Source organism: Acomys russatus, chromosome 16 (genome assembly GCF_903995435.1).
Source record: "Acomys russatus chromosome 16, mAcoRus1.1, whole genome shotgun sequence".
Classification (NCBI taxonomy): Eukaryota; Metazoa; Chordata; class Mammalia; order Rodentia; family Muridae; genus Acomys; species Acomys russatus.
In genome coordinates, this window is record NC_067152.1 from 39,907,119 (window position 1) to 39,920,781 (window position 13,663).

Sequence of the window (13,663 nt, forward strand, 5' to 3'; positions counted from 1 at the left end):
ACTTGACTAGGTTTGGAGTTACCTAGGAATTATACCTCTGGGCTTCCCATGAGAACATTTCCAAAAAGTTAAGAGGGAATATCCACTCTGAATATGTGGGGGCGAGGGAACAGGGGGGCATTTCATGAGATAGCGTCTTGGACTAAACACAAAGCAAAGGAACTTAGCACCACCATTCATCTCTTTCTGCTTCCTGACTACAGATATGATGTGACGAGTTGTCCTGAGCTCTTGTCGCCACCAGGTCCCCAACACAAAGGACTGTATCCCTCGAGCCGTGAGCTAAAACAAACCCTTTCTGATGTTTTATTCATTGAATATTTTGTCATAGCAACGAGAAAGTAACTAATACCAAAAATGTCTAGAGCTCCCTATCCCCCAGGAGAGTCTGTGCGTCCTCACTGCTCGGCTCCGAAGCTTCTGCAACAATGCTCCTGATTGTCTTGTCCAGTCTCAATCAAATTGAAAAGAGGATGGGGGCGGGGTCAGGAAACAAGCTCTCCCGGGGCCTGGAGCTGACCTGGCAAAACTGAGGAATCCAAGTGGCAGAAGTACCTGGTAGGGATGCCAGCCTGATGCCAGCCCCCTGCAGGTTGTTACCATGGCCCACAGCCAACTGTGTGACTCAATGGCTTTAGGAAGTCTCAGAAACATTCAAATGAGAATGGTTGGAATAGATGGGTCAGGCACTTTTGAATTTTCTGGAAGACTTGACCCGATATAAGTCATCTAATTTGGGTCTTTCCATGGAACCCACCTCCATGCCCCCTGCCTCAGAGGTCCAGGAAGCCCCGGGGAAAGATGGCACTATACACTTCGGTGAGTATCACATGACTTTAAACATATTCTCTGTGTGTCCAAATGGAATTCAGATATGCTATAGAATGGAATGCAATTTTCTATTTATTTGGAAAATAAAATAGTAGAAGAGAAAAGGTCATGTGGAAGGGCAGTCGATTCGGGTCATTCAGCCGGATCCGCTTAGGCAGTGTCCACCTGCTTCTACCATGACAGTCATCTTGGAAAAATCTGGAACTGCTACCAGTGCCCCCACATCTCCCTATTGGGGATTCTTTAGCCACAGGGGTCAAAAAGCCTGACCCAGAGAAACTGAGTGAGAATCTCAGTGGATGCCTGCAAGTGTCATCAGCTTGCTCTCCTCTCTCTGGCTTCACGAAGAACTCTCATGACTCGCGTTTAAAGGGTTAAGTTTATTAATTGGGAAAAGTAATTGATGTCTGATACTGCCACCCTTGTCGATGAAGCGTTATTATCTAGACTCAAGGAGTTTGTAATTAAAGAAATCAGTCTCACACGCGCACATTACAAGATCAGTCAGCATCAACAAGGCCAAAGAGGATGGGGCATCCAGCACATGGGCATCCTAAAGAAAAGGGGGAGGGAGGATCCAGCCTGTGAGCCTCCTAAGGGGATGGGGTGGTGTCCAGTCTGAGATGACCTGAGCAGGTGGGATGTCCTGTCTGTGGGCACCATGATAGGACAGGATGTCCAGTGTAGTCATGTAGAGAAGGTTGCATAGCCAGCCTTTGGTTCCCTAGGAGACCAGGGCTCCTAGCCTCTGGGCATCTAGAGAGGGTAGGGTACCAATGCCTGGGTGTCCTGAGAGCAGAGGGTATCCAGCCAGTAGGCATCCTGAAGGGACAGCCTACTCTGTCCTCTCAGGGAACCCGGCCTGCGGGCATCCAGAGATGATGGAACCCAACTTGATGGTACCTCGAGGGGATGAAACAACTAGCCTGTGGGTGTCTTTAGAGTGGGAATTTTGAGGCCTATGTTACAGCTGGGTCCAGCAATGGTGTCACATGGGACTTTGGGGGAGACAAGTGGGATCTGGGTTAGTGGAAGAGGCTGAAAGTCCATAAGTGAGGACGCAAGAGATGCGTGCTCACAGGCCCCTTGGAGGGGAGGCCCCTTGGATTAGAGGACCTATAAACGAAGAGGAAGGGAGGTGCCAGGTGATGACAAGGGTCTCTACTCTCAGAGTCTATGGTGAAGGCCCTGGGGAGGAAGATATGTAGACCTGGGGGAAGCTCAGCCCTTCCTTAGAGAGGGGGGCGCATCTGAGGGTGCATGTCTTCCCAGCCCCTGTGCCTGAAAAGCTGCGGGATGCCTCACAGGGAGACTGGTCTCAAATCCCCTGGACCTGTAGGTCCAAAGCAGTATGGCAAGTAGTGCCTGCGGGCGCCATCTTGCCCAGATCAAAAGCAGTGCCCTGGGAAGCGGCTGACCTACATTTCTATTCTCTCAACCTCTCTCTTATTTCCCCTGTTTTTCCTTCTCCTCCCATCTCTTTCTCTTTCTCACCTGTCCCCCCAATGTGTGTGTGTGCGTGTGTGTGTGTCTGTCTGTCTGCCTGCTGTCTGTCTGTCTGTCTGTCTGTCTGTCTGTCTGTCTGTCTTCCAGCAGTGCTGGGGATCAAACCCAGGACATTACATGTGTTATCATCTCTTTCTCCAGATCAGGTGATCTTGACATGCTACTGGATGCTTCTGAATTGGATGCTAACAATATTAACATTTTTTGATGGTGGTGGTGGGGGGCGGGGAGGGAGAGTCACCCTCCTTCATGGATTGGGCTGCAGAGCCACCCGTATCCACTTGACATTTTATGAAAGGATCTAGTAAAAACAGCCACCCTGAAGTTTGCACAGCTGAAAACAGCTCACTGTGTAGGTTTTCTCGGGGCATGTTTGCATTTTAGGCTGGAGACAGAGTATCGTAGCCTAATAAATGCCCGATGCAGGAGTTCGGATGTCGCTGGGTGCTTGTAAAGGACAGAAGAACCAGAAGTCTTTGGAGCCAGGGCACCTGCTTGAGCTCAAGCCCAAGGTTTATCTTGTTTTTCCTACCCAGATGAAGAAGTGTTAATATCACAACAGCGCTTATTTAGTGCTGACTGGATCCTGGTCAGTGTTCTAGGAGCTCAGCCTATCTCGTTAACCCCGGCCACAGCCAATGAAGCAGGTAGGGTTGTTATTCCCACTTTACAAACAAAGAAACTGAGGCACATACAGTCTCTGTGAGCCATCCAAAGCCACCCAGGCAGTAGACGATAAGAGAAGCCTGGGAATTTACCCATGATTGAGGCCCTTTGGCAGTCTGTGCTGCCCTAGCTGGGCCTCCGATGTTTTATGCTGCATTGGTGGCTACAGTTTTAAAAGACATGGAAAATCTGGCTTAACCCATCATGAGCTCATTGTTACGCAGCGGCAATCCAAGCACTTGGGCACTGGGCCATTTCCCTCCCGTCACCTGGATTCTAAATCACGTATTGATGACCTCCCTGGTCTGCATCGAGTGTTGTCCAGAGGGGTTCTCAGGACCCTGGCTCCAACAGCCCCTCAAGAGTCCCCATGTTCCTGTGTGAGCCACATGCCAGTAATATTTCCTTCTCCCTGAATGATCATGGCATCAAAATTTCATGGCCCCTTTGGGCCACTAATCGCTTCCTAGTTGGCATCAAAATTTAATTGCCTTTCTTACCTCATTCCTCCCCCAGCCCAAGCCGCTTTCCATTTGGGAGACTCCTGTGGGGCTTGGTCACTGACAAGCCAGTCATCAGAGCCTCGTGAGACCTGAGCAAGGCTCCCCTAAAAGCTCTGTGATGCTCCAGGAAGGGGAAAGCAGGGAGGAGGAGAGAAGGAATCTTGAATTCTGCCAAGCTCATGCCTTGTGAGAGTACAACAGGTGTGGAAGCCAAAGCCAAGAGGAAGAGGAAAAGGAGACAGAGGAGGAGGAGGGGGAGGAGGGGGGGCAGGGAGGAGAAGGAGAGGGAGGAAGGGGAAGAGAAGGAGAAGGGGAAGGAGAAGGAGGAAGGGGAAGAGGAGGAGGAGGAGGAGGACAGGGATCGCGATGATCAGGAACCCAAAATTGTCCTAAGCCCTGCTGCAGCACAGCAGGCTGAGCATCTCCCAGGCCAACAGTTGAGAAGATGGGAGAAGATGCCAAGGGGCAGCCTGGGGCAATGGAAAGAAGACACATTAGGATCACAGAATCCTCGATCATGTGACAGTTTGACGACTCAGGCAGAACACCTGGACAGTTAGCTTTGCTGAGTTACTCTATTTTTCTCCCTTGATATTGGGCGGGGCCGTAGTCAATGCTGGCCAATGGCTGTCAGGAGAGGGACTGATGTCTCTGGATGTTGACTCATCTCCTCTATCGATCTTGTGCATTACATACAGTACATTTATATACAGTTAGGCAGCATGCCAAACTTTTCACCCTGCCCTTCAGCTCCTGTACCCCATGAGGATAGAAAGCAGCTGGCAGGGACTCAGAAGGGACCCTAAGGCCATTCAGCTCCATGGCCAGGCTTGCTAGAGGCAGCTTCTCAGGCAGAGCCAGAGCCAAGAATGGTTGGGAGAGGACTACAAGAACATCTCAGCAAAATCCTTCCTCAATGGCAGCCTGGAGCCAGTGGCAAAGACTGCAATTGTTGGGGTCAGACTCTCACTCTGCGGTGGCCTGCTGCTTGGCACACGGAGGTCGCACAGAACAAAGGCACTTTAGGAGCCCTTCCTCCGTGCCAGCCTGGAAGCTGGGGAAGAGTATGCAGGGCTAGGTGGCAAGAGGAAGCATGATTCATTCATTCATGCATGCATACATTGGTTCATTCATATTCATACGTATTTGCTGAGCCCCTGGGAACCAGGCACTGCACTTGAGGCTGGGATTCAGGAACAAATACAAGAGAGAAGTTGATACATGAAAGACCAGCACCAAACCAACAGTCAAGTCAATGCACTCAGAGAGAGAGGCTCTGCTGAAGGAAGGGCGGAGCCAGCAGTGCCTGCTCTGGGAAGCCACAGCATAGGGGCTTAGAATTGGGAAAGGGGCATCTGCTGAGTCCTAGGTAACTAGGTGTCAGTGAGTAACTACACAAATGCTAGAAGCAGCTAGAGGTCAGCTTGCAGAGAGCTCTGAGAAGAAGAGGTGGGTCTACACGGGCACAAGAGTGAACGAGTTGGAGAGGCATGGTGAGGGAGCAGAGGAGGGACCGTGCCATCCTTGTAGCCATGTGACCAGACCATTCTAAGCCTTTGTGGTGTATCAAAGCTATTTGGATAATCTTACCCAAACTCACCACAAGGATCTAGGGTTGCACTTCATCCCCTCACGTCAGAGATGAGGAAGCAGGCACAGTTCAGTATTATGTTCTGATGGAAGTGGGGCCTGAAAGGGGCTGACCCAAGCTGGGAACTCCTGATCCAATGGCAGCCCTCCTCCCCACACCAGGAGGGTTTTGCCAGGCTCCTGACTCAGCCTGTGTCACATTCCCTTCCCTCAGTGTGCCCAGAGAGGTGCCAGCTTTCTCTATCTCATCTGGGGTGGGGTCCTGGATGTGTGTGTGTGTGTGTGTGTGTGTGTGTGTGTGTGTGTGTGTGTGTGTGTGTCTGTAAGTCCTGAACACTCCTTCATCCAGCAAGGCTCCCCGGTTCTGCATTCTGCCCAGCCTGAGGACTGCAGGGGCTGGCGAGGAGGATGTAACCAGGGATGCCTCCACATCTGGCTTGCTTTCCTTTCCATTACGGGCAGAAGACCGCTCTGTTGCTGGCCCATTTGTTGCTATTGGCTTCCTGAGGCCCCTCATTACAATGACTAATTCTTACCACTTAGGGAGCTCCAGGGGCCTCTGCAGCAATGTTCTGGGGATGGGGGATGTGGATAAGCCACAGCAGCTCAGCGACCCAGCTCTAGCTCCAGCTCCCCAAGGCGCCAAGAGTCAGGGCATAGACTTCCCGCCAAGCAGGGAACCCACTGAATTCTAGACTAACCAACACCGTGCAAGCCAATTCCTTCATCAATATCAGGGAATGTCTAACAGCCAGCTGGTATAAGGTAGTGAGCCCTTCGCAGCCGAGGGTATGAAGGCTGGCCACACGGCCACCAGCCGTAGATTTGCGGGCAGAGGACAACTTTTGATAACTTCCCCGGTATCCTTTGAACTTCTAGGGCAGAAAACAAGCCCATTCTCTTTCTCCTTTAGCTTACAGCCTAAATATGTCCTAGGGAACAAGGTCAAACACATTCCGATATGCAGTTTAACACACCGTCTTAAAGCCAGCCATTGAAGTCCTGCTTAAACACAGGCCTGCTGTAAAGGATTTGGCTTCCTTCCCAGCCTCCCTTCCCTGATGGAATGAGGTGCCTGGCCCCTACTCCTGCCTTCCAGTAGAGGACGTAGGAGAGAGGTGGTCGATAAATATTTGCCAAACAAGTACACGAAAGAATTTCCACAGCAGGTGCAGGCTGCCTGGATGATTTGGTCTCTGGCTCTGGGTCCAGAGTGACCCCACCCTCCACAAAGAGGGTTACTTCTGCAGCCAGAGGCAGCAAGAATCAAAGTCCATTACTCATCTCCCCATACCGACACGTCCAGACCCCCACTCCACCCCGGGCTGACATCAAGGTCAGTATCCAGGGACATCAAGTATCCAAGGTGAGAGAGACAGTGGTGGAGGAGAAGAGGATGAGGAAGCGGGACCATTTCCCACCCTACACTCACGCTCTCGTGGAGCTTTTGACAGCTGAGCCCCAGGCAAGCGTGACACTGGGCCTCCTGGTAATTAGCAAGAGACCCTGATCAATAAGTTATTTTTTGCTGTCAGTAATTAATAATTACAGCTTAGCCACACCATGTAATTAAACTTTCATCCCATTCCCCTGTGTGCTGTTTGGCTTTTATCGTGATTAGCTCCCAGCACTAAACTTTCTCCCTTTGGGGCCTCCAGGAGTGTCTGGACTGGAGTTTTCGGGCATCTGTCAGGGTTTCCCCACTATCTGGTTCATTCCGGGCCAGCATCCTCTTGTCCACCCACCCCAACCCTACCCCCAGTTCAATTCTCTTGAAAGAGAGCCTCCTAGAATGGCTGGCTAGCAGCTCCTGCCCTCTTCCCAGCAGCCTGGACTGTCCAGGATGCCTTCTAGCAATGGCCAAGCTCACAAGTATAGGAAAAATTCTCCCGAGCACTCAGTAAAATGCAGGCTGCCAGGCCCATCAGGGCCTCCCAAGCCCAGGCCCTGGGGAAATGGTGGGAATCTACATGTGACTAGGTTATGGGGGCTCAGAGCATCAAGGACCACTCCAGGAAACACCAGTGTAGTCACAGAAGGAAGTTTGCGACTTGTCTGTGGAGGACTTGCCGGGGCCTCTCCCAGGAATCCCCATAAAGCGAATGCCAAGTCTGCACAGAGGGAGATATGGTTCCCAAGGTACGGATGAGGAAACTCAGGCTTCCAGTGGCTGTGAATCTTGCAGAGATATCCTCCACAGCCACCTTTGCCAGATCACGAAAGCCCCTTCTTCCTAGTTTGGGAGCGGATGCTTTTTGTATCCTGTCACTGCATTCTGTCTGGGGAATGAGCTGGAATCAGGTAAGACTGATTTTTGGCAGAAATGGCCAAATGATCAATTTCAGCACAACCAGGTAATGTACCCGCAAAGGCTTAGTCCAGCACCCAGGAAAGAAACCAGGCAATCATCTCCATAATATCTCACAGGAGTGACCAATGGGTACCTGTTTCAAAGGAGAAGCGGCTTCCTGTGTGCACCATGGTCTGCAGAATAGACCGTATGGGCTCAGAGATGTGTTGGTGGTTTTAACTACCCTCAAAGGATTGATGGCAGAGCCTCAGAGGCAGAGAAACACTAACCCCAAAGCAGATAAAACAAACAAAAACAAACCCCAACAAAACAAAACCCCTAACCTCACCCCTTGGACAGCAGCGGAGCATCACCCCCAAAGTGGAGTCCAGGAATTGTCTTCCCACAATTCTCTGCAGGGAGACAAATGGAAGGATGAGGGAAGTGCTGGCAAACAAACATCCTAAGAGCCAGAGGCCATAATCAGAGCAGGAGGGTCCTGGGCCAACTGCACTGAGAAAAACCAACAACCAGAAATGTGTGTGTTTGTGTGTGTGTCGGGGGGTAGTGGGAATAGAGGAAGGGTGTCTCTGATTCTTGTCAAGAGGGATGGGGAAGCATGAGGTGTGAGGCCATAACTTTAGTAAGACACTGGCATTTGGCCTCAGGAGACTAGGCAGGTGTGGAGGTGAGTGGGTCATGATGACACTGAAAGAAGATGCCCTGGAGACTCCACAAGTGCCTGGTCCCTGATGGAAGGACCAACTGGTGGTGAGCTACCTGACCCTCCCAAGTCAGCTTACACAGAAGTGGAGTTAGAAGGTCCCACAAGTTGTTATGCCCTCAGAAACCCCTCCATGGCCATCTCAAAACAAAGTGGCCAGGTATCCTGAATGGAGGACGGGCCAGTCCTATTTTGTTAGGACCACTGTCCTGGGTCCCCACAAAGTCTCACCCTAGACAAAAGGCTACAAAGGTCCTGGCAGCAGAGAGAAGGGCTCAGAACTCACCATGTCTCTCAGTCCGGACACCTATCCTACATATCAGTGGTCTTGGGCAAGTCAATTCATGGCTCAGGACCTCAGTTTCCCCATCAGTTAAATGGGGAGACTAGAAAATGGCTACTGGAATGCGATGACCTCTGAGGTCCCTGCCTACTCAAAGATTTTACAATGACTATAAAAATAATAACTTTTATTGGCTTACATTTATGGAGCTCATTAGAAAATTTCGAAGTGCTTTACCTAAATTGCCTCATGAAGTCCTCCTGTCAGCCCTTTCTCTGAGCAACAACTGACAATGTTCATCTCTGATCTTGACTCTGAGGATTGCCGGGATTTGGGACACAGTGGGGACCCTTCTTTCCTGAAGCCCTGGGGCCCTAGAGGTAGAGAAAGGCTCTGCATGGAGTGGGGGTGGGGTGGGGGTGGGGTAGGGTGGGGGTGGAGGTGCAGTGCCTCCATCCCAGTTCCTCCCAACGTCCTGCAGCCCCAAGCTCTTGGGTAGGTCTGGCTTCCTGTAAGCCTGGAAAACCAAAGGAAATCTAAAAGCTGAACCAGTGGGTTTGGGGATTCAGTCTAGACTACTTCTCCCTCTGCCCCCAGCAGGCGCCGCTCGGCCACCACAGCCACCACCACCTGGATCCTTGAACTCCAAACGCAAGAAAGCGCCACTGCAGCCACCCTTCCCTACGAGGACCCTTCAAGGGACCCTGGAGACGTCTGGGCATCCGCCGCAGGAGGAGAGGGACAACCCCTTCACACCTCCTTTCCAACACACCCACTCCACACCCACAAGCCCTTCATCGCCAGGCTCGCTGCTCTGGGCAGCTACAGATCAAAGCAGCAGTGGCCAGACATCCAGCGAGCTGTGGAAGCCTGAAGCTGGGGCTGCCGGCTGGGTGTGTCTAGTGGGGGTGGGGGGGCCTGAGTTCGGTCGGCTGCTGTCCCCGCCACTGGGCTCCAGGCCCAAGCCGCCGAACCGCCTCAGCTCCAGCAGCCGGCCAGGCAGCCAAGCGCGGGCTTTAGTACGTGGCTAAGCAGAGTAACTGCTCTTGAGGGGAAACCAAGAGGGCATCCTGAGCCCCACTAAGACTTCTTTGCTGCTTCTGCCCGCCCCATCTTCTCGCCCCGGGGGCACCCAGTGCCTGCCTGGCATGGCCTTGCCCTTCCTTTCGGACATCAGGTAGGACCCGGAGCCTAGGAAGATCAGTGGAGCCAGGACGCGGAAAGGAATGAGGCGCCCCTCCTACCCCGGCCAAAGGGTATCCACGAAGGCCCACCCAAGGCACCTTGGTCTTCTCCACCGCCCCGTCACCTTCCCCACCCAGAACGGCCAGAACTCTCAGAGACACTGCCCCACCCCAAAGAAAGCCCCAAAAGTCGAAGGAGGGGCGACGTTGAGACTTCCAGGAGATGGTTCACAGCTTAGGCTAAGCGCGGTGTTTTAAGAGGGCACTCCTCTTCTGTCCACCCGAGCCCCCTCCCCAGTCCCACGTGGAGAGAGTCGCCCCATATGGTACCTTGGGCTCTGGCCAAGTAGATCCGATGCAGAGCTAGTAGAGTCCAGATCGGCAGCCTCCACATGCTAGCCATCCTGACGGTGGGTCTTCTAAACTGCCCCCTCTTTGAGAGTTGCTTTATAATCCTGTGGGATCCCGGGAGACTGTGTGGTCAAGTCCTGAACGCTTACCCCCGGAGGGGCCGCGCCGGCGACCCCAAATGCTTTCTCCTGCGCCGGTTGCTCCGCAGAAAGAGGCCAAACCCCCTATCAAAGTCGGGCTGCCTGTATCCCTAAGCACCCGGACTCAAACTACTTCTCGAGGGCAAGGCGACCCCTGCGATCCGGCCTGGTCGCTGGCTGAGCTCCGGAATGAGAGGACAACTTCAGGAAACTTCTTCCCAGTGGCCACGTTGCCCGCCTCCCGCCCCTCCCCGCCCCCTGGTTGGGTTCTCCCTGGCGGACGTAGTCACCGCGGTTCCAGGCGCCCGGCCCCTGGGACTGGATGCGAGCGAGGCGCTGAGGCAGGCGCGGGTGCCCTGTGTCTTTTAAAAGGGGCGCTGGGTTCGGGGGGCGCGGTTAGCATAACGGTCCGAGTCTCCCTGGAGCCGAAGTTTTCTTCTCTTCTAACTTTGCAGGAGGCATCTGGCGGGGCCGAGCCACCCTTCTCAGCTCCACAGCCCTCGCGCCCAATTCGGTGATTTCGGGGTACCTCCCCCGGGGCTTCAGTGCTGGTCTCGCCCTCCGCTCTGAGCACCCTCGGCTAGCAAACTTTGCGGGTCCCGCGGCCCGGCGCGCAGCCCCGTGCGCCCATGTCTGCGCCAGCTGCGGGCGGGGATGGATGCCCGACCCTGGTACCGGGCTGGGTAGTCCGGGTTCCAGCCAGCGCCCGGACTCGGAGCCTCTTGAGGGCGACCCGGAGGAAGAAACCTGCTCTCCGCCGCGCCCGGGCTGGAGCTTCGCGCGAGCCGCACCGGGAGAGCCCAGGCAGCAGCCTTAGGTTCTGGGGTTCCGGCGCCGCCTCGGCCGCCCGGCGTTTTCGCCCGGCGCGGGGACCCGAGTCTCCGCGGCCGCTCCCGCGCCTCGGCCGCGCCTGCCTCTCGCCTACCTCGGCAGCCGCCGGCTCGCGGAGCCGGGAGCCCTGGGCTGCCCGGGCTCAGCGTCCTAAGGAGCCGCTTTGCTGCTGAGCCTGAGAGTCTGCCTGCGCCGAGCCGGAGCTGCGGGGGCAGCGGGAGCCGGGGACGAGCGCGGCGGAGGCGGAGACGCGGAGAGGGGGGCCGAGCGCTACCCTGTGGCCGCGACTGGAGCGCAGCCTGCTCGCAGGGAGGGGGCGGCGGCGGCCCCGAGCCAGGCCCGGGAGCGAGCCCCGCAGAAACCCAATCCGTGTGCGCGGCCGCAGGCACCCGGCGTCTTCGGGACCCACGGGAGGGCAGTAGTGCGGGCCGCGAGCTTGCCTCTCTCCTTGGCCTTGCTTTCCAGCTTCAAGCCTCCCTCCCTCCCTCCCTCCCTAGAAGGCCTCATCCAGGTCTCCCATAAGCAGGAGCCCCCAGCACCCCCTCTGGACTTGACAAGGCCGGACAGTTTGGGAAGGCCGCGTGTGTGAGTGTGTGTCGGTCAGCTGGTTGCTTCCAGTTTTTCCTTCCCAGGTCCGACTCTTTAAAAGTCTGGAAACGCTCAGGGCGGAGAGCAAGATAAAGGGGGAAGCCTGGGACTTGCAGAAGGCTGAGAAAGTGAAGTTGGTGCCAAACCCGTGCACTCTTTTGTTTCTTCTTTCTTCTTCAGAGCTCCCCTTTTAAAGGCACATTGGCAGCAGCGGAGACACAATGGAGAGAGCCAGAGGGGTCCTCTCTTGTGGCCCAGGGAAGGGAGCAGAATGTACCTTCCGGTGTGGGAAGCCCTGGAGCTGTAAGACCCCTATAACAGATGCACTCATAGGCAACAGGCTCCTCTACCTCCGTGGGCTCTTTCGTCAATTAAAAATATTAAAAGTAATATTTTGCGGCTGTGTTGGCATAAAAGCAAATATATTACTACATATTAAACCATTTTCTTTCATTTAAAAGTTCATTTAATTTTCCCCCTGATTTTAAAAGAAATTAAAACATTTCTATGGGTTTCCGAAAAGACTGTGTAGTCCCTGGCACTGAGCCTGCTGGGAAAAAGTCAGCCTTGCAAGCTCAGTATTTCGGCTGGAAAAGGAAGGGATGAGACCCTTCACCTTTGCTAGCTTTTCTCTTCTTGCCTCCTGGGCCCGCTCTTCGGAGCCACATCCCTGTTATTTTCCTTTTCTGGTCTTTGCCCTTCAGGCATCATACTGACTTTGAGAGCTCTGCACCATCTCAGGGTGCCTCTTCGAATGGACACGGCCACTACACATATCTCATTGCTCTTCCGTTCTCTCCTCACCTGCCTTGGAAGAACAGCTGTGAGCTTTTAGTGGAAATAGATTTTTTGAAAAGTAGCCTGACTTTCTTCGGCTTTTCATTCGTCCACTTCAAACTGTGTTTGCCTCTTTCCCCCTGGCGGTCTGTGCTCAAACCAGGCCCAGTGCTTGCTGTCTGCCTGATTTTTGACTGAAGATGAGTGGCTTTGGGGACTGGCAGCCTGGATGTGGCAGATCGCTTCCTCCTGGGTGGCCACGCCCCTCCCATCGCTGAGAAGGCCCCCTCCCCCACCCCCGGCCCTTCCCACCCCCACCCCCTAGACTCTGAACTACACAGTTGAGAGCTCAGGCCCTGCCCAGCCCATCAGGAACAGCTGTTCTTTAGGATGCTGTTGCACAGCTTGCTCACAGAGGGGGCCTGAGAGTCAGTTTTGCAGCAACTGCTTCTTAGGCAGCAATTTGAGAGCAGCCGCGAGGCTGTCTGTGCCCTTGGGCTGGAGTTCACGTGGCTACCAACGTCTGAAACCTTGGTGGATTCCTCCATTTGGGTCCAGTGCACAGACCTGTAGCTGCAAGGGTCTGAGCTAGCTGCTGTTCGGGCTCCAAATAGCGTTCATTCTCTCCCTAAGAGCAGACCTTTTGGATAGCCAGGTGTGCCCCTACATTTCTAGACGCCTTATCCCCAGGATGGGATGAGGAAAGATACGTCATTCTCCGGTCTTTCTTGGCAATCTTCCATGCCCGTGTGGTTAAGAGGAGGCCTTACTCCTGAAGCTCTCAGCCAGTCTGCCTCCATCCCTCTGGAGTAAAGAGAAGGTCTGGGGGCCTCAGCAAGCTCAGAAAGGTAGTTTTCTTCTTATCAGTTTTGCTGAAAGGAATTTGTTTCTCAGAAAGTCACTTGCAGACACTGTGCCTTTTTTCCCCCCTGGAATAATTAGAAGGTTTCAAAGTGGGCTAGGAAGATAGTTCACTGGGTAAAACGTTTGCCTTGCAAACATGAGGACCTGAGTTCTATACCCTCCCCCAGAACCCGCCTCACAAAAAGCCAAGCCTGGGGGTGCTCACCTGCAACAGTCCTACCTCTAGGGGGCTGAAGACAGGTCAGTTCCTGATGGTGTTTGATCAAGCAGCCAGTAGAGCCAACGTGGCCAATGAGAGGAGCTTATCTTTAAAGGCAAGGTGGACAGCACCTGAGGATTGACAGCTGAGGCTGCCCTCTGGCCTTCACACAGATGTACACACATGCACACCTTCATGTATGTACACACACACACACACACACACACACACACACAAAGAAGGTTGTAGAAGGTGAAGCTACTGTGATGTCCCATTTGGGCAGGTCTGTATGCCTTTCCAGGCTCTGTACCCCACTTCCACCCCGCACCCTCATTG

At 53.9% G+C, this 13,663-nt stretch overlaps 1 protein-coding gene across 1 annotated transcript in view; it reads right to left on the reverse strand.

The window, feature by feature from the left end:
* LOC127200816 (protein sidekick-2-like) overlaps positions 1–10,114 on the reverse strand; it is a 133,773-nt gene extending 123,659 nt beyond the window's left edge. The window contains exon 1 of the mRNA XM_051159283.1: positions 9,908–10,114. Within this exon, the coding sequence (XP_051015240.1) occupies positions 9,908–9,980 (73 nt within the window). The 5' untranslated portion in view covers positions 9,981–10,114. The remainder of the gene's footprint in view (positions 1–9,907) is intronic.
* Positions 10,115–13,663: the final 3,549 nt, after the last annotated feature.